The sequence below is a fragment of the Caretta caretta genome, chromosome 11 (assembly GCF_965140235.1).
Source record: "Caretta caretta isolate rCarCar2 chromosome 11, rCarCar1.hap1, whole genome shotgun sequence".
Classification (NCBI taxonomy): domain Eukaryota; kingdom Metazoa; phylum Chordata; order Testudines; family Cheloniidae; genus Caretta; species Caretta caretta.
In genome coordinates this window covers 81,065,904-81,078,878 of record NC_134216.1, presented here as the reverse complement: position 1 = coordinate 81,078,878, position 12,975 = coordinate 81,065,904, and the positions used below count along the sequence as shown (strand labels likewise).

General features: G+C 54.5%; 1 protein-coding gene across 3 annotated transcripts; it reads right to left on the bottom strand.

Annotated features, from left to right (window-relative positions):
• Positions 1-236: 236 nt before the first annotated feature.
• Positions 237-6,185, bottom strand: LOC125644676 (butyrophilin subfamily 1 member A1). 3 transcript variants are annotated; one of them, XR_012664481.1, is made up of 3 exons: positions 5,665-6,185; positions 4,942-5,129; positions 237-981 (listed from the first exon to the last, which is right to left on the bottom strand). XR_012664481.1 is itself a non-coding variant. In XM_075118226.1 (3 exons), the coding sequence occupies exons 1-3, from the start codon at positions 5,698-5,700 to the stop codon at positions 437-439; spliced, it is 756 nt and encodes a 251-aa protein (XP_074974327.1). In that variant the 5' UTR covers positions 5,701-6,185; the 3' UTR covers positions 237-436. The 3 variants fall into 3 exon arrangements, 2 of the variants coding, with proteins under 2 accessions (XP_074974327.1, XP_048724942.1); XM_075118226.1 differs by having other exon boundaries at positions 4,942-5,116; XM_048868985.2 differs by lacking the exon at positions 5,665-6,185 and having other exon boundaries at positions 4,942-5,655.
• Positions 6,186-12,975: the final 6,790 nt, after the last annotated feature.

Here is a 12,975-nt window from a genome sequence, read left to right as displayed (position 1 = left end):
AATGTTTGTGCTAAGCCAGAATTCTCATTTCTCCATGGTACAGGGAAGAATTGGACCAGCTTAGCTAGCTACAGGGGGACCCGGTGTATTTCTTTTCAATTGGAGGTAGAGGTAGAGTAGGATAGGAAAGATAAAGAAGAGTCAGTCACAGCAGATCACCTGCCTAGCCATGATCACCAGCCTGAGTTCTGGAGGCACTGTGGCAGAGACGGCAATTAAGAAGGGGAAGGAAGAGGTAGCGGCTGCTTGGGTTTTATTAGGGAGCATTTCCCATCCATGCACAAAGGGCAGCATGGCAGGCAGAACAGAGGTGTTTACGGGAGATGCTGCATCATAGGCTAAAATGCAGACGCATTACCCTGATCACACTTCAATCTCTGGCTGAGACAAAACACCATCCAATGTCCATTGATGTCCTTAGAAAGGGCAGCAGCCTCTAGACCGTGCCCTCAGTTATTGGAGAGTTGCGGGGGGGACACAGTCTAAGGGAAGTCCCTACAGACCAGACCCAGAAGAATGGGTAGATCTTCCCCTTGAAGGAGGTAGTGAAGGTGTGGATGGGGGCCATGGTGTCTGCATCATAGAAGCACACAACCCCACCTTCATAGTCCAAATACACTCTGATCATTCTGGGGCTCTGCGGCGGGTCCAGCGGGCTCCAATCTGCAGTGACTTCCCGGTACTGGCCCATGGAGAGCTGGATGGCCCAGGTTCCTTGCTCGGGACTGAAATTGAACCATCCCTTCCTGCTGGCGGACTTCTTAGTGACACCCAGAGCCCAGCCCCCTGTGTCGGCCACCTCCATGTCCCAATAATGCGTCCCTGATATGTAGCCATCAGAGCCCAGCACACAGGAGTAAACGTCGAATCTCCCCGGGTCATTAGCCAGAGCCAGCCTTGTGTTTGTGGCTGTCACACTTCTCCGGTCCTTGGAAAGGGTCAGACTGGGGTGAGCTGTGTCTGGGTCCAGAATGACATCCTCTGTGGAGAGAGACAACCCAGCAGGGGAGATCCTAGGCTTACAGATAGAAGCAGCAAAGCCTATTGCAGTAGCTCAAACAAGAGCTCATCCATTCCCCTTTCCCAGGCTCTGGAAACTAACTACAGCAGGGAGGACCCTGGGCAAAGATTCTCATAGAACATAAAAACATTTACAATTAGGGCTGTTGATTACTCGCAGTTAACTAACGCGATTAACTAAAAAAAAATTTTTTTAAATCACATTTAATTATTTGTGATTAATCACAGTTTTAATCGCACTGTTAAACAATGGAATACCAATTGAAATTTATTTAATATTTTGGATGTTCTTTTATCTACATTTTCAATTATATTGATTACAATTACAGCACAGAATACAAAGTGTACTGTGCTCACTTTATATTATTATTTATTACAAATATTTGCTCTGTAAAAATGATAAAAGAAATAGTATTTTCCAATTCACTTCATAAAAGTATGGTAGTGCAATCTCTGTATCATGAAAATGCAACTTATAAATGTAGGTTTTTCGTTACATAACTGCACTCCAAAAACAAAACAATGTAAAACTTTAGCACCTATAAGTCATAGAATCATAGAATATCAGGGTTGGAAGGGACCTCAGGAGGTCATCTAGTCCAACCCCCTGCTCAAAAGCAGGACCCATCCCCAATTAAATCATCCCAGCCAGGGCTTTGTCAAGCCTGACCTTAAAAACTTCTAAGGAAGGAGATTCCACCACCTCCCTAGGCAACGCATTCCAGTGTTTCACCACCCTCCTAGTGAAAAAGTTTTTCCTAATATCCAACCTAAACCTCCCCCACTGCAACTTGAGACCACTATTCCTTGTCCTGTCCTCTTCTACCACTGAGAATAGCCTAGAACCATCCTCTCTGGAACCACCTCTCAGGTAGTTGAAAGCAGCTATCAAATCCCCCCTCATTCTTCTCTTCTGCAGACTAAACAATCCCAGTTCCCTCAGCCTCTCCTCATAAGTCATGTGTTCCAGACCCCTAATCATTTTTGTTGCCCTTCGCTGGACTCTCTCCAATTTATCCACATCCTTCTTGTAGTGTGGGGCCCAAAACTGGACACAGTACTCCAGATGAGGCCTCACCAATGTCGAATAGAGGGGAACGATCACGTCCCTCGATCTGCTCGCTATGCCCCTACTTATACAGCCCAAAATGCCATTGGCCTTCTTGGCAACAAGGGTACACTGCTGACTCATATCCAGCTTCTCGTCCACTGTCACCCCTAGGTCCTTTTCCGCAGAACTGCTGCCTAGCCATTCGGTCCCTAGTCTGTAGCTGTGCATTGGGTTCTTCCGTCCTAAGTGCAGGACCCTGCACTTATCCTTATTGAACCTCATCAGATTTCTTTTGGCCCAATCCTCCAATTTGTCTAGGTCCTTCTGTATCCTATCCCTGCCCTCCAGCGTATCTACCACTCCTCCCAGTTTAGTATCATCCGCAAATTTGCTGAGAGTGCAATCCACACCATCCTCCAGATCATTTATAAAGTCCACTCAGTCCTCAGTTAATCGCTAAGACAAACAAGTTTATTTCCTGTGTCATGGGCACAAGGCAGCAGAGAGTGGGGTGGGGTGGGGAAGGGGTGGCTATACTGTGTCATGGGCTCAGGGCAGCAGAGGGTGGGGTGGGGAAAGGGAAGGGGTGGCTATACAGTGTCATGGGCACAGGGCAGCAGAGGGTGGGGTGGGGAAGGGGAAGGGGCGGCTATACAGTATCATGGGCACAGGGCAGCAGAGGGTGGGGTGGGGAAGGGGAAGGGGTGGCTATACTGTGTCATGGGCTCAGGGCAGCAGAGGGTCGGGTGGGGTGGGGAAGGGGTGGCTATACTGTGTCATGGGCTCAGGGCAGCAGAGGGTCGGGTGGGGAAGGGGAAGGGGCAGCTATACAGTATCATGGGCACAGGGCAGCAGAGGGTCGGGTGGGGAGGGGAAGGGGAAGGGGTGGCTATACAGTGTCATGGGCACAGGGCAGCAGAGGGTCGGGTGGGGAAGGGGAAGGGGCAGCTATACAGTATCATGGGCACAGGGCAGCAGAGGGTCGGGTGGGGAGGGGAAGGGGAAGGGGTGGCTATACAGTGTCATGGGCACAGGGCAGCAGAGGGTGGGGTGGGGAGGGGAAGGGGCGGCTATACAGTGTCATGGGCACAGGGCAGCAGAGGGTCGGGTGGGGAAGGGGAAGGGGCAGCTATACAGTATCATGGGCACAGGGCAGCAGAGGGTCGGGTGGGGAGGGGAAGGGGAAGGGGTGGCTATACAGTGTCATGGGCACAGGGCAGCAGAGGGTCGGGTGGGGAAGGGGAAGGGGCAGCTATACAGTATCATGGGCACAGGGCAGCAGAGGGTCGGGTGGGGAGGGGAAGGGGAAGGGGTGGCTATACAGTGTCATGGGCACAGGGCAGCAGAGGGTGGGGTGGGGAGGGGAAGGGGCGGCTATACTGTGTCATGGGCTCAGGGCAGCAGAGGGTCGGGTGGAGTGGGGAAGGGGAAGGGGCGGCTATACTGTGTCATGGGCTCAGGGCAGCAGAGGGTCGGGTGGGGTGGGGAAGGGGAAGGGGTGGCTATACAGTGTCCTGGGCACAGGGCAGCAGAGGGTGGGGTGGGGTGGGGAAGGGGTGGCTATACAGTATCATGGGCTCAGGGCAGCAGAGGGTGGGGTGGGGTGGGGAAGGGGTGGCTATACAGTATCATGGGCTCAGGGCAGCAGAGGGTGGGGTGGGGTGGGGAAGGGGCGGCTATACTGTGTCATGGGCTCAGGGCAGCAGAGGGTCGGGTGGGGTGGGGAAGGGGTGGCTATACAGTATCATGGGCACAGGGCAGCAGAGGGTGGGGTGGGGAAGGGGAAGGGGCGGCTATACTGTGTCATGGGCTCAGGGCAGCAGAGGGTCGGGTGGGGTGGGGAAGGGGAAGGGGTGTCTATACAGTGTCATGGGCACAGGGCAGCAGAGGGTGGGGTGGGGAAGGGTGTCTATACAGTGTCATGGGCACAGGGCAGCAGAGGGTGGGGTGGGGAAGGGGTGGCTATACAGTGTCATGGGCACAGGGCAGCAGAGGGTCGGGTGGGGTGGGGAAGGGGAAGGGGTGGCTATACAGTGTCATGGGCACAGGGCAGCAGAGGGTGGGGTGGGGAAGGGGTGGCTATACAGTATCATGGGCACAGGGCAGCTATACAGTGTCATGGGCACAGGGCAGCAGAGGGTCGGGTGGGGAAGGGGCGGCTATACAGTATCATGGGCTCAGGGCAGCAGAGGGTGGGGTGGGATGGGGAAGGGGAAGGGGTGGCTATACAGTATCATGGGCTCAGGGCAGCAGAGGGTGGGGTGAGGTGGGGAAGGGGTGGCTATACAGTATCATGGGCTCAGGGCAGCAGAGGGTCGGGTGGGGAAGGGGAAGGGGTGGCTATACAGTGTCATGGGCACAGGGCAGCAGAGGGTGGGGTGGGGTGGGGAAGGGGTGGCTATACTGTGTCATGGGCACAGGGCAGCAGAGGGTCGGGTGGGGTGGGGAAGGGGTGGCTATACAGTATCATGGGCACAGGGCAGCAGAGGGTGGGGTGAGGTGGGGAAGGGGTGGCTATACAGTATCATGGGCTCAGGGCAGCAGAGGGTCGGGTGGGGAAGGGGAAGGGGTGGCTATACAGTGTCATGGGCACAGGGCAGCAGAGGGTGGGGTGGGGTGGGGAAGGGGTGGCTATACTGTGTCATGGGCACAGGGCAGCAGAGGGTCGGGTGGGGTGGGGAAGGGGTGGCTATACAGTATCATGGGCACAGGGCAGCAGAGGGGTGTGGGGATTGTCCGTCTCCCTGCAGAGGATGGGAGAATGGGGTATCTCGATGGTGTGGCTAGCTGGTGCGTAGGGCCCCGTGACGTTGCACCGGGGCCTGCAGGGGTCTGTTTCTTTGATACCCTGGGAACCATGCAGTAGTTACCTTTTTCTCTGTAGACCTTCATCCTGAGGTAACCCCGCAAGGAATCGGAGCCCAGGAGGACAGCTAGGATGTGTGCAGCCAAAGGGGGATATGGGATCTGCAGTGACCAACCAGCCTCCGGCTCAGGAGCTAAAGCAGCTATCCGGAGTGGATCCTTGGAGGAGAATCTCTGGTGCTGTGGAACGAACCTGCCAGACATAACTTCCAGCTTCTGTGCCGCCATCCCACAGGGACTGTCCTTTCTGTGGGACTTGTCGGTATATCTTTGAGCCACCCCACTCCCATTGCCAGACTATCCCACCTCCCTTAGCCAACATTAAATTATCCGCACAACCCCCCTATAAGGGCATGGGACCACTACACCCATTTTATGGAGGAAAAACTGAGGCATAGACAGACTAACTGTGATCACACAGGAGACCTGACCCCAGCTCCCCCTGCTTTAATCTGCTTGACCCCACTCCCTTCCACAAACCAGGAATGGACCTCAGGAGTCCTGGCTCCCAGCCCCCCTGCTCTGACCCACTTGACCCCACTCCCCTTCCAGAGATAGACCCCAGGAGTCCTGGATCCCAGGCCCGCACTAGACCTCACTACTCCCCTCTCCAAACCAGGGATGGACCCCAGGAGTCCTGCTTCCGAGCCTAGTGTCCTATCCGCTGACCCACCCGGTCCACCCATACGAATTGCCCATTGTGAGGGACTCGCCTCATGCCTTCCTACCTGCTCAGGCCTTGCTGCTGACCCCTGCTGGCCCATACAGATCCTTTGTGGGCTGCTTATCCAATCCCCATGTGTTCCCAGCCCCTGAAGCGCCTGCCGAGATGAGGCTGGGTGCCCAGCCTTGCCCTCAGCAGTGCTGGGCAGTTGGAATTTGGTTCGGGGCTGGAGGCCAGGCAATCTCCCACCCTGCTGGGTTCAGTCCTCTTCCCTCCAAGAGGCTGCCAGCAGCCTGGAAAACAACTCAAAGTGTGACGCGATAAGGAGGGCAGACTTTTGTCCCAGTCACAGGTCACCTCTAATCACGCTCGGGACATGGCAACCCTGGGTGCAGGAGACAGCTAATCCCCTGCGCTGAGATAGCTGCGGCTTGTGCCTCTGCGCATGGAGGCAGCAGTAACAGACAGGACTCCTGGGTTCTCTCCCCGACCCTGGGAGAGGAGTGGGGGCTGGTGGTTAGAGCAGGGGGCCTGGGAGCCAGGACGCCTGGGTTCTCTCCCTGGCTCCATGGGCGGGCGCATATCTGAGGCACAGGGAGGCATTGCCTTCCCACACAGGGGCCGCAGCCAGGTCGGGGCGGGGGGGGGGGGGGGGGGGGGCTGTCTGAGGGCACCCGGGTCACGTGCCACCCCCCCCCCCCCATACGCAGAGCTGCCCTGCTGTCTGGGGCTCCACAGACCCAGCAGCTGAACGCAGCCCCCTGGGTCCTAGAACCAGTCGCGCTGCCCCTCTGCGTGCTGGGAACCTTCCTGTTTCCTGTGGGGCTGGGTAGAGGGGTGGGAGAAATGAGGGAAGGGTCGTGGGGGTGGGGGGTAGAGGCAGTGGGGAAGGAAGTGGGTGGAATAGGGTGGGGAGGGGAAGGTGGGAATGAGGGGAGGGGAGTGGAGAAGAAAAGGGGAATGGCAGGGGGAAGTAGGAGCCCAGCATGAGGCATCCCCTCAGCAGCCGCTGGGCCTCCCCCGTTAAGCAGGCCCATTGAACCCTCTCCCGGACAAGCCCCAGCCCCCTGCACCTGGATCCCTCCAACGAGCCTCCCACCCCCAGATCCCCACCCCACTGAGCTCCAACAACCTGCACCTAGACCCCCACCACATCAAGCCCCACTTCCCCAGCACCCAGACCCCCCCACCAAGTCCCATCTCTCACAACCAGACCCCCCCAGACCCCTGCTGAGCCCAACCACCATCACCTGGATCCCGCAGAATCCCATGGCCCCTGCACCCAGAACCCAGCAACGAGCCCCTGTGCATCCAGATCCCCCCACCGAGCTGCCCACACCCAGATTGCCCCACCCAGAAACCTCTCGCCCCACACTTGGATCCCTCCACACTTGGATCCTGCTGGGCTGAGCCCGCCCTCACCTGGTGCGCCTGGCACAGGGGGACAGGGCTCTGGGTTGTTTGTGGGGCAGGCCCAGCTCTTGCATGTGTCAGGGTCGGGTGCAGCCTCACTGCTGAGTCACTGTACTGGAGGAGGTGGGGGCTTCAAGTTGATTGCCCACCTCAATGCAGCTGGTGGCCTGTGCTCCCCACTGCTAGAAATGTGAAAAGCTGGGGTTTTATTAATGCCCCTTCTCACCATCACAGACTTCCAGTGTGACGTTGGACCTGTCTTTTAAGGCTTGATCTCAAGGGTAGTCTTTCCATTGATTTAAAAAGGCAGCAGAAAGGGGACTTAATTAGCCTGTGCCTCAATTTCTCCATCTGAAAGACAGGGATAATAAGAACACAAGCCTGCCTCACAGGAGTTTGTGTAAATTCCTTGGTTTTGGTTAGGTGCTTTGAGGTCCTCAAATGGAAAGTGCTTAGAAGTGCAATTTTTCAAAGTGTTTTTTACAATTCCCAAACCTTTATGTTTTGTTCATGCAGTAGGCCCTCCTCCTGGATCACAGGAGAATTTCAGTTTGAGACTTTATGGGACATAGGGTGACCAGATATCCCAATTTTATAGGGACAGTTCTGATTTTGGGGTCTTTCTCTTATATAGGCTCTTATACCCCTGTCATAAATATAAAGGGAAGGGTAAACACCTTTAAAATCCCTCCTGGCCAGAGGAAAAACCCTTTCACCTGTAAAGAGTTAAGAAGCTAAAGGTAACCTCGCTGGCACCTGACCAAAATGACCAATGAGGAGACAAGATATTTTCAAAGCTGGAGGGGGAGAAACAAAGGCTCTCTCCGTCTGTGTGATGCTTTTGCCAGGAACAGAAAAGGAATGGAGTCTTAGAACTTAGTAAGTAATCTAGCTAGATATGCGTTAGATTCTGTTTTGTTTAAATGGCTGATAAAATAGTTGTGCTGAATGGAATGTAGAGTCCTGTTTTTGTGTCTTTTTGTAACTTAAGATTTTGCCTGGAGGGATTCTCTATGTTTGGAATCTGATTACCCTGTAAGGTATTTACTAACCTGATTTTACAGCGGTGACTTTTTTACTTTTTTTCTTCAATTACAAGTCTTCTTTTAAGAACCCGATTGCTTTTTCATTGTTCTTAAGATCCAAGGGTTTGGGTCTGTGTTCACCTATGCAAATTGGTGAGGATTTTTATCAAGCCTTCCCCAGGAAAGGGGGTGTAGGGTTTGGGGAGGATTTTGGGGGGAAACATGTTTCCAAGTGGGCTCTTTCCCGGTTATATATCTGTTAGACGCTTGGTGGTGGCAGCGATAAAGTCCAAGGGCAAAAGGTAAAATAGTTTGTACTTTGGGGAAGTTTTAACCTAAGCTGGTAAAAATAAGCTTAGGGGGTTTCATGCAGGTCCCCACCTCTGTACCCTAGAGTTCAGAGTGGGGAAGGAACTTTGACAATCCCCCACCCCCTGTCCTGATTTTTCACCCTTGCTGTCTGGTCACTCTCATGGGATGACACCTCCTCCCACTGTGTGATGCTGGAGCAGCTGGCCGGAAGCGGGGAAGCAGGGCCCGGCCAGGCCTGCTCCCATCATAACTTTTAAAGTAGGAGGCGGGAGGGCTAGGCAAAGATGCAGGCAGGCCAGCCAGCCCAGTCAGTGTGCTGCTGGGAGGGCTGGATCACTTATGGCACCAGACACCCGATGCTGTCCTGTCCTCTGGGCCAGTGCCAGCTAAGTGGGACTGGGCGGCTGAGGCTGAGCAATAACTGGCCAGGAGCAATAAATGGCCAGGAGCAATGGATCCCCCTGGGCCAGAGCCCTTCAGAGCATTCCCACGGATAAGCAATGGGCTGGGGGCAATTAGGTGTTTTGTATTTGTTCAAATTCTGGAATGGGCAGGGGGAGCACGGGGGGGGGGGGGAGAGCTTGAGTGGGAGGAGCCTCGGGGGGGGGGGAGAAGGGTGTGGAGGGAAGGAAGGGGGCAGAGGGAGGAGGGACATGGTGGTAGGATAGGACTCAACTCTTTTCAGTGGATGGGAGATTGCATTTGCCTGTTGGCCAGCTCCTCATGAGAATGGGGTTGGGGATTTGGTTCCTTCACCCCTCGGGATATAGCGTCTGCTGGTCTGGTGCATAAAGCTGGCATCACCATGCTGCCTCCGTGGGACTTTTTGCCTCCTTGGTTCTGTGAGCTGAGCGGGTGTCGTTGTTAAAGTAGCAGCCAGCCTTTATTTTCCTGCCCGGAGCCATGTCTCTGGGCAGCTCTTATTCATTGCCTGAGGCACTTGCTGCTGGTGAACGTGTAAACACGGGAAGTGCTCCAGCTTAGTCTGTGTGAAGTGAAAATGAGGGGGCAGCTTTTGCCATCTGATTCCAGCTATTTCTTCCTGTCAGGGGGCAAATGCCAGTTCAGGGTGAGGCCCGGCACCTTGTTTTACTGTGTGAAGAAAGGGCAGAGCTTTCTCAATTAGCTTTCACTGCTGCTTGCCATTATATGTTCCCCAGGATCAACGAGAAGGGGTTGGGGCACTTGCAGGCTGCCCGCATGTCCGCTATCCGCATATAAAAAAACCTATGACTGACATTTTTTATTCCCAAGATTAGTGCTTTTAATTAGGTACCTGCTGCATGTCTAGTCTTCACACACACACCATCTGCACAGAGTGGAGAATATGCTCCATTTTGTTTAGAAAGAAATTGCTGAAAAGTGGAGGGTTTTTTATCAAATATCATTTACTTGGGTTCAGGAATTTGGCTGGAAGGGGACAAGCACACGGTGGCGGGGAGGGGGAGGGAACAGTGGGGAGGGGGTGGAGCCTCAGCGGAGCAAGGGGCATGGCCTGGGGCAGAGCAGGAGTGGAGTATGGGCGGGGACAAAGGCAGAAGAGGCGGGCTGGGAATTACTGCCTCCTTCCCAAGTGGAAGCTTCACCCACTGCCCATGCCTGGTTAGGGGAGGGGAGTAGAGTCTAGTGGATTAGAGTGAGGGGGGCTGGGAGCCAGGACTCCTGGGTTCTCTCCCTGGCTCTGGGAGGGGAGTGGGGTCTGGTTCGTTAGAGCAATGGGGGCTGGGTTTTGTTGACGGATGGAGCTCTCAGTGCTTATCTGGCTCCCATTACTGTCGTGTCTGAACATCTCACACTTTGAGCATGATGAGTTCACCCTCACAGCCCCCTCTGAGGCAGGGAGCGATGGTTATCCCCCAAGTACAGATAGCATGGAGGCTTCAGGTGACATGGGCAGTTTTTGGAAGAGAATCACTATGCTGCAAAATAGCCTCGTGGGGCCAGTGGAAGCTACGTTGTATAACCAGCCCAGTGACTCCAGTGAGGTTACTCCAGATTTCCACCGGCCTGAGGGAGTGGAGAATCCGGTCGGTATGTGTATTACTGTATTACCTTGAACCATCCAGGCACTTTGTCCATGGCAACAAATAGTATATTTTTACAGAGCAGAAAGTACTGGGCCAGACAATCAATTGGTGTAAACTGGCATAAATTCCAGTGAAGCAACACTGATTTACACCAGCTGGGATCTGGCCCCATTGACTCCAATGGAAACACGGTCCATTGACCCCAGCTGGGATCTGATCTCGGTCACCGTATGTCTGTGCAGCGCCTGGCGCGCCGGGGGTCTGATCTGGGTCACCGTGTGTCTGTGCAGCTTAACTACCTTAAAAATTTGAAGGGTTTTTCTGATAACTAACCTAGGGTTAGTTATTCTCCCTTGCTGTAGATTTAACCCATTACTTCTTGTCCTGCATTCAGGGAACACTGAGAACAATCGATCACCGTCTGCTTTAGAACAGCCCTTAATATATCTGAAGACTGGTCCCGCCAGTTCTTCTTTTCTCAGGATTAAACATGCCCAGTGTTTTTAACCTTTTCTCATAGGTCATGTTTTCTAGACCTTTAATCATTTTTGTTGCTCTTCTTTGGACTTTCTCCAGTTTGTCCACATCTTTGCTGAAATGTGGCGCCCAGAACTGGACACAGTACTCCAGCTGAGGACGTATCAGTTCTGAGTAGAGTGGAAGAATTCTTCTGTATTGCTTACGACACTCCTCCCAATATATCCCAGAATGATGTTTGCTTTTTTTGCAACAGCATTACACTCATTGACTCATATTTAGTTGTGATCCACTATGACCCCCTCAGATCCCTTTCTGCAGTACTCCTTCCTAGGCAGTCATTTCCCCTTTTTTAGGTGTGCAACTGATTGTATATGTAAGTATATTATGTCAACACTGTTGCCTTTATCAACCAAATTTGTTATCTCATCAAAAACAGATATCAAGTTAGTTTGACAGGATGTATTTTCTATAAACCCTTGTTGATTTGCATAATTACACCACCTCCCTTTAATTCTTTATTAATTGAGTCCTGTGTCCCCTTACTGAAATGGACTGGGGGTTTTTTGGTTTGCCCTCTTCTGGCACCAGAAAAATGGGGAAGGGGTGATGAGAAATCAAGACCCTAACACTGACAGTCCCCAGGGCGAAAGGGGGGAAGCCAACGCTCCAGGTCAACCTGGTTGACAAGGCAGGCAGGCCAATGAGGCAGTGAGGACCATGGGGTCCTGTCCTTCATGTGAGCTGGAGGTGGCTGAGCAGAGCGGGGCTGAGTTAAGGGGAGCAGCCATAGGCGCCGACTCCGTGGGTGCTCTGGGGCTGGAGCACTCACAGGGAAAAATTAGTGAGTGCTCTGCACCCACCAGCAGCCAAGCTCCTGCCCCGCCTCCCCCCCGCCCCACCTCCGCTCCGCCTCCTCCCCTGAGGGCGCTGCGTCCCGGCTCCTCCGCCTACCTCCCAGCGCTTGTCACCGCCAAACAGCTGTAGCCAGCTCCGGGAGGGAGGGGGGAGGAGCGGGAACGCAGCGTGCTCAGGGGAGGAGGCGGGGAAGGGGTTGCAATGGGGCAGGGCAGGGTGGAGTCAGGGTGGGGGGCTGAGCGCCCAGGGGTGCAAGGAGAAGTCGGCGCCTATGGGAGCAGCAGCCAGAGAGAGCCAGACAAGCAGCCCAAGGAGCTGTGCTGGAGGCAGAGTGGAGCTGGGGCGGGGCCCCATCTCAGGCACTGCGAGACCCATCTGCACCCCTTTGAATTTTCCTGAGCGCGCCCTTCCTGGCAGACGCACCGTAGCCTGGGCACCACGGGCCATGCTCACTTTTGCAAATACCCGGTGGGTGGAATTTCAGACTGTGCCCGTTCTCCTGAGCTTAAAGCAACATGGCTCCTCGGAGCTGCAGCATTTCGGGGAAGCCCAGGCCCTAAGAGCAAAGTGCCCTGTTAAAACAAATACAAAAACTGAGCAGCACTGGAGACTGTGCAAGGGCTGGTTTGGGGACAGGCAATGCATTGCTGCTCAGGCAGCGAGAGGGGACAGAGAGGAGAGTGGGCAGCTCTGTGGGGCTTTCCAGCAGGGCCAGGCAGCTGAGACAATCTCCTTGTGAGTCTGCTGCAGCCTTGGTTCTTTAGGAACTCTGAAGGAGGCCAGGGATCTAGGGCAAGGATTGCGCCCCCTGCCCTTCTTTGTCGCTGCAGTAGTTTACGCTCCCCAGCCCACTCTGAGCACCCGGCCAGCAGCCACCGCTCTCCGGCCGCCCAGCTCTGAAGCCAGAGCGCAGAGCGGTGGCTGCCAGGCGAGCACCCCGCCCTGAAGGCAGCGCGGCAGACAGCGGCAGTGCAGTAGTAAGGGTGACAATACCCTTCAATGCTATGCCTACTTCTCCACGGCTGCTGGAGACGACGCTGCCTTCACGGCTGGGCACCCGGCCAGCAGCTGCTGCTCTGCAGGAGCTCAGCTCTGAACGGGCACAGTAAGGTTTGTTTCCTAAAGTTTTGCATGCCCCCCCCCAGAATACATTCTGTGCCCCTCCAGGGGTCTCACCCCCCCAGTTTGAGAACCTCTGCCATAGAGGTTAACCAGAGCTCTCTCTATTAGCTACGTAACTAGATGGCTCCCAGATTCTGAGCA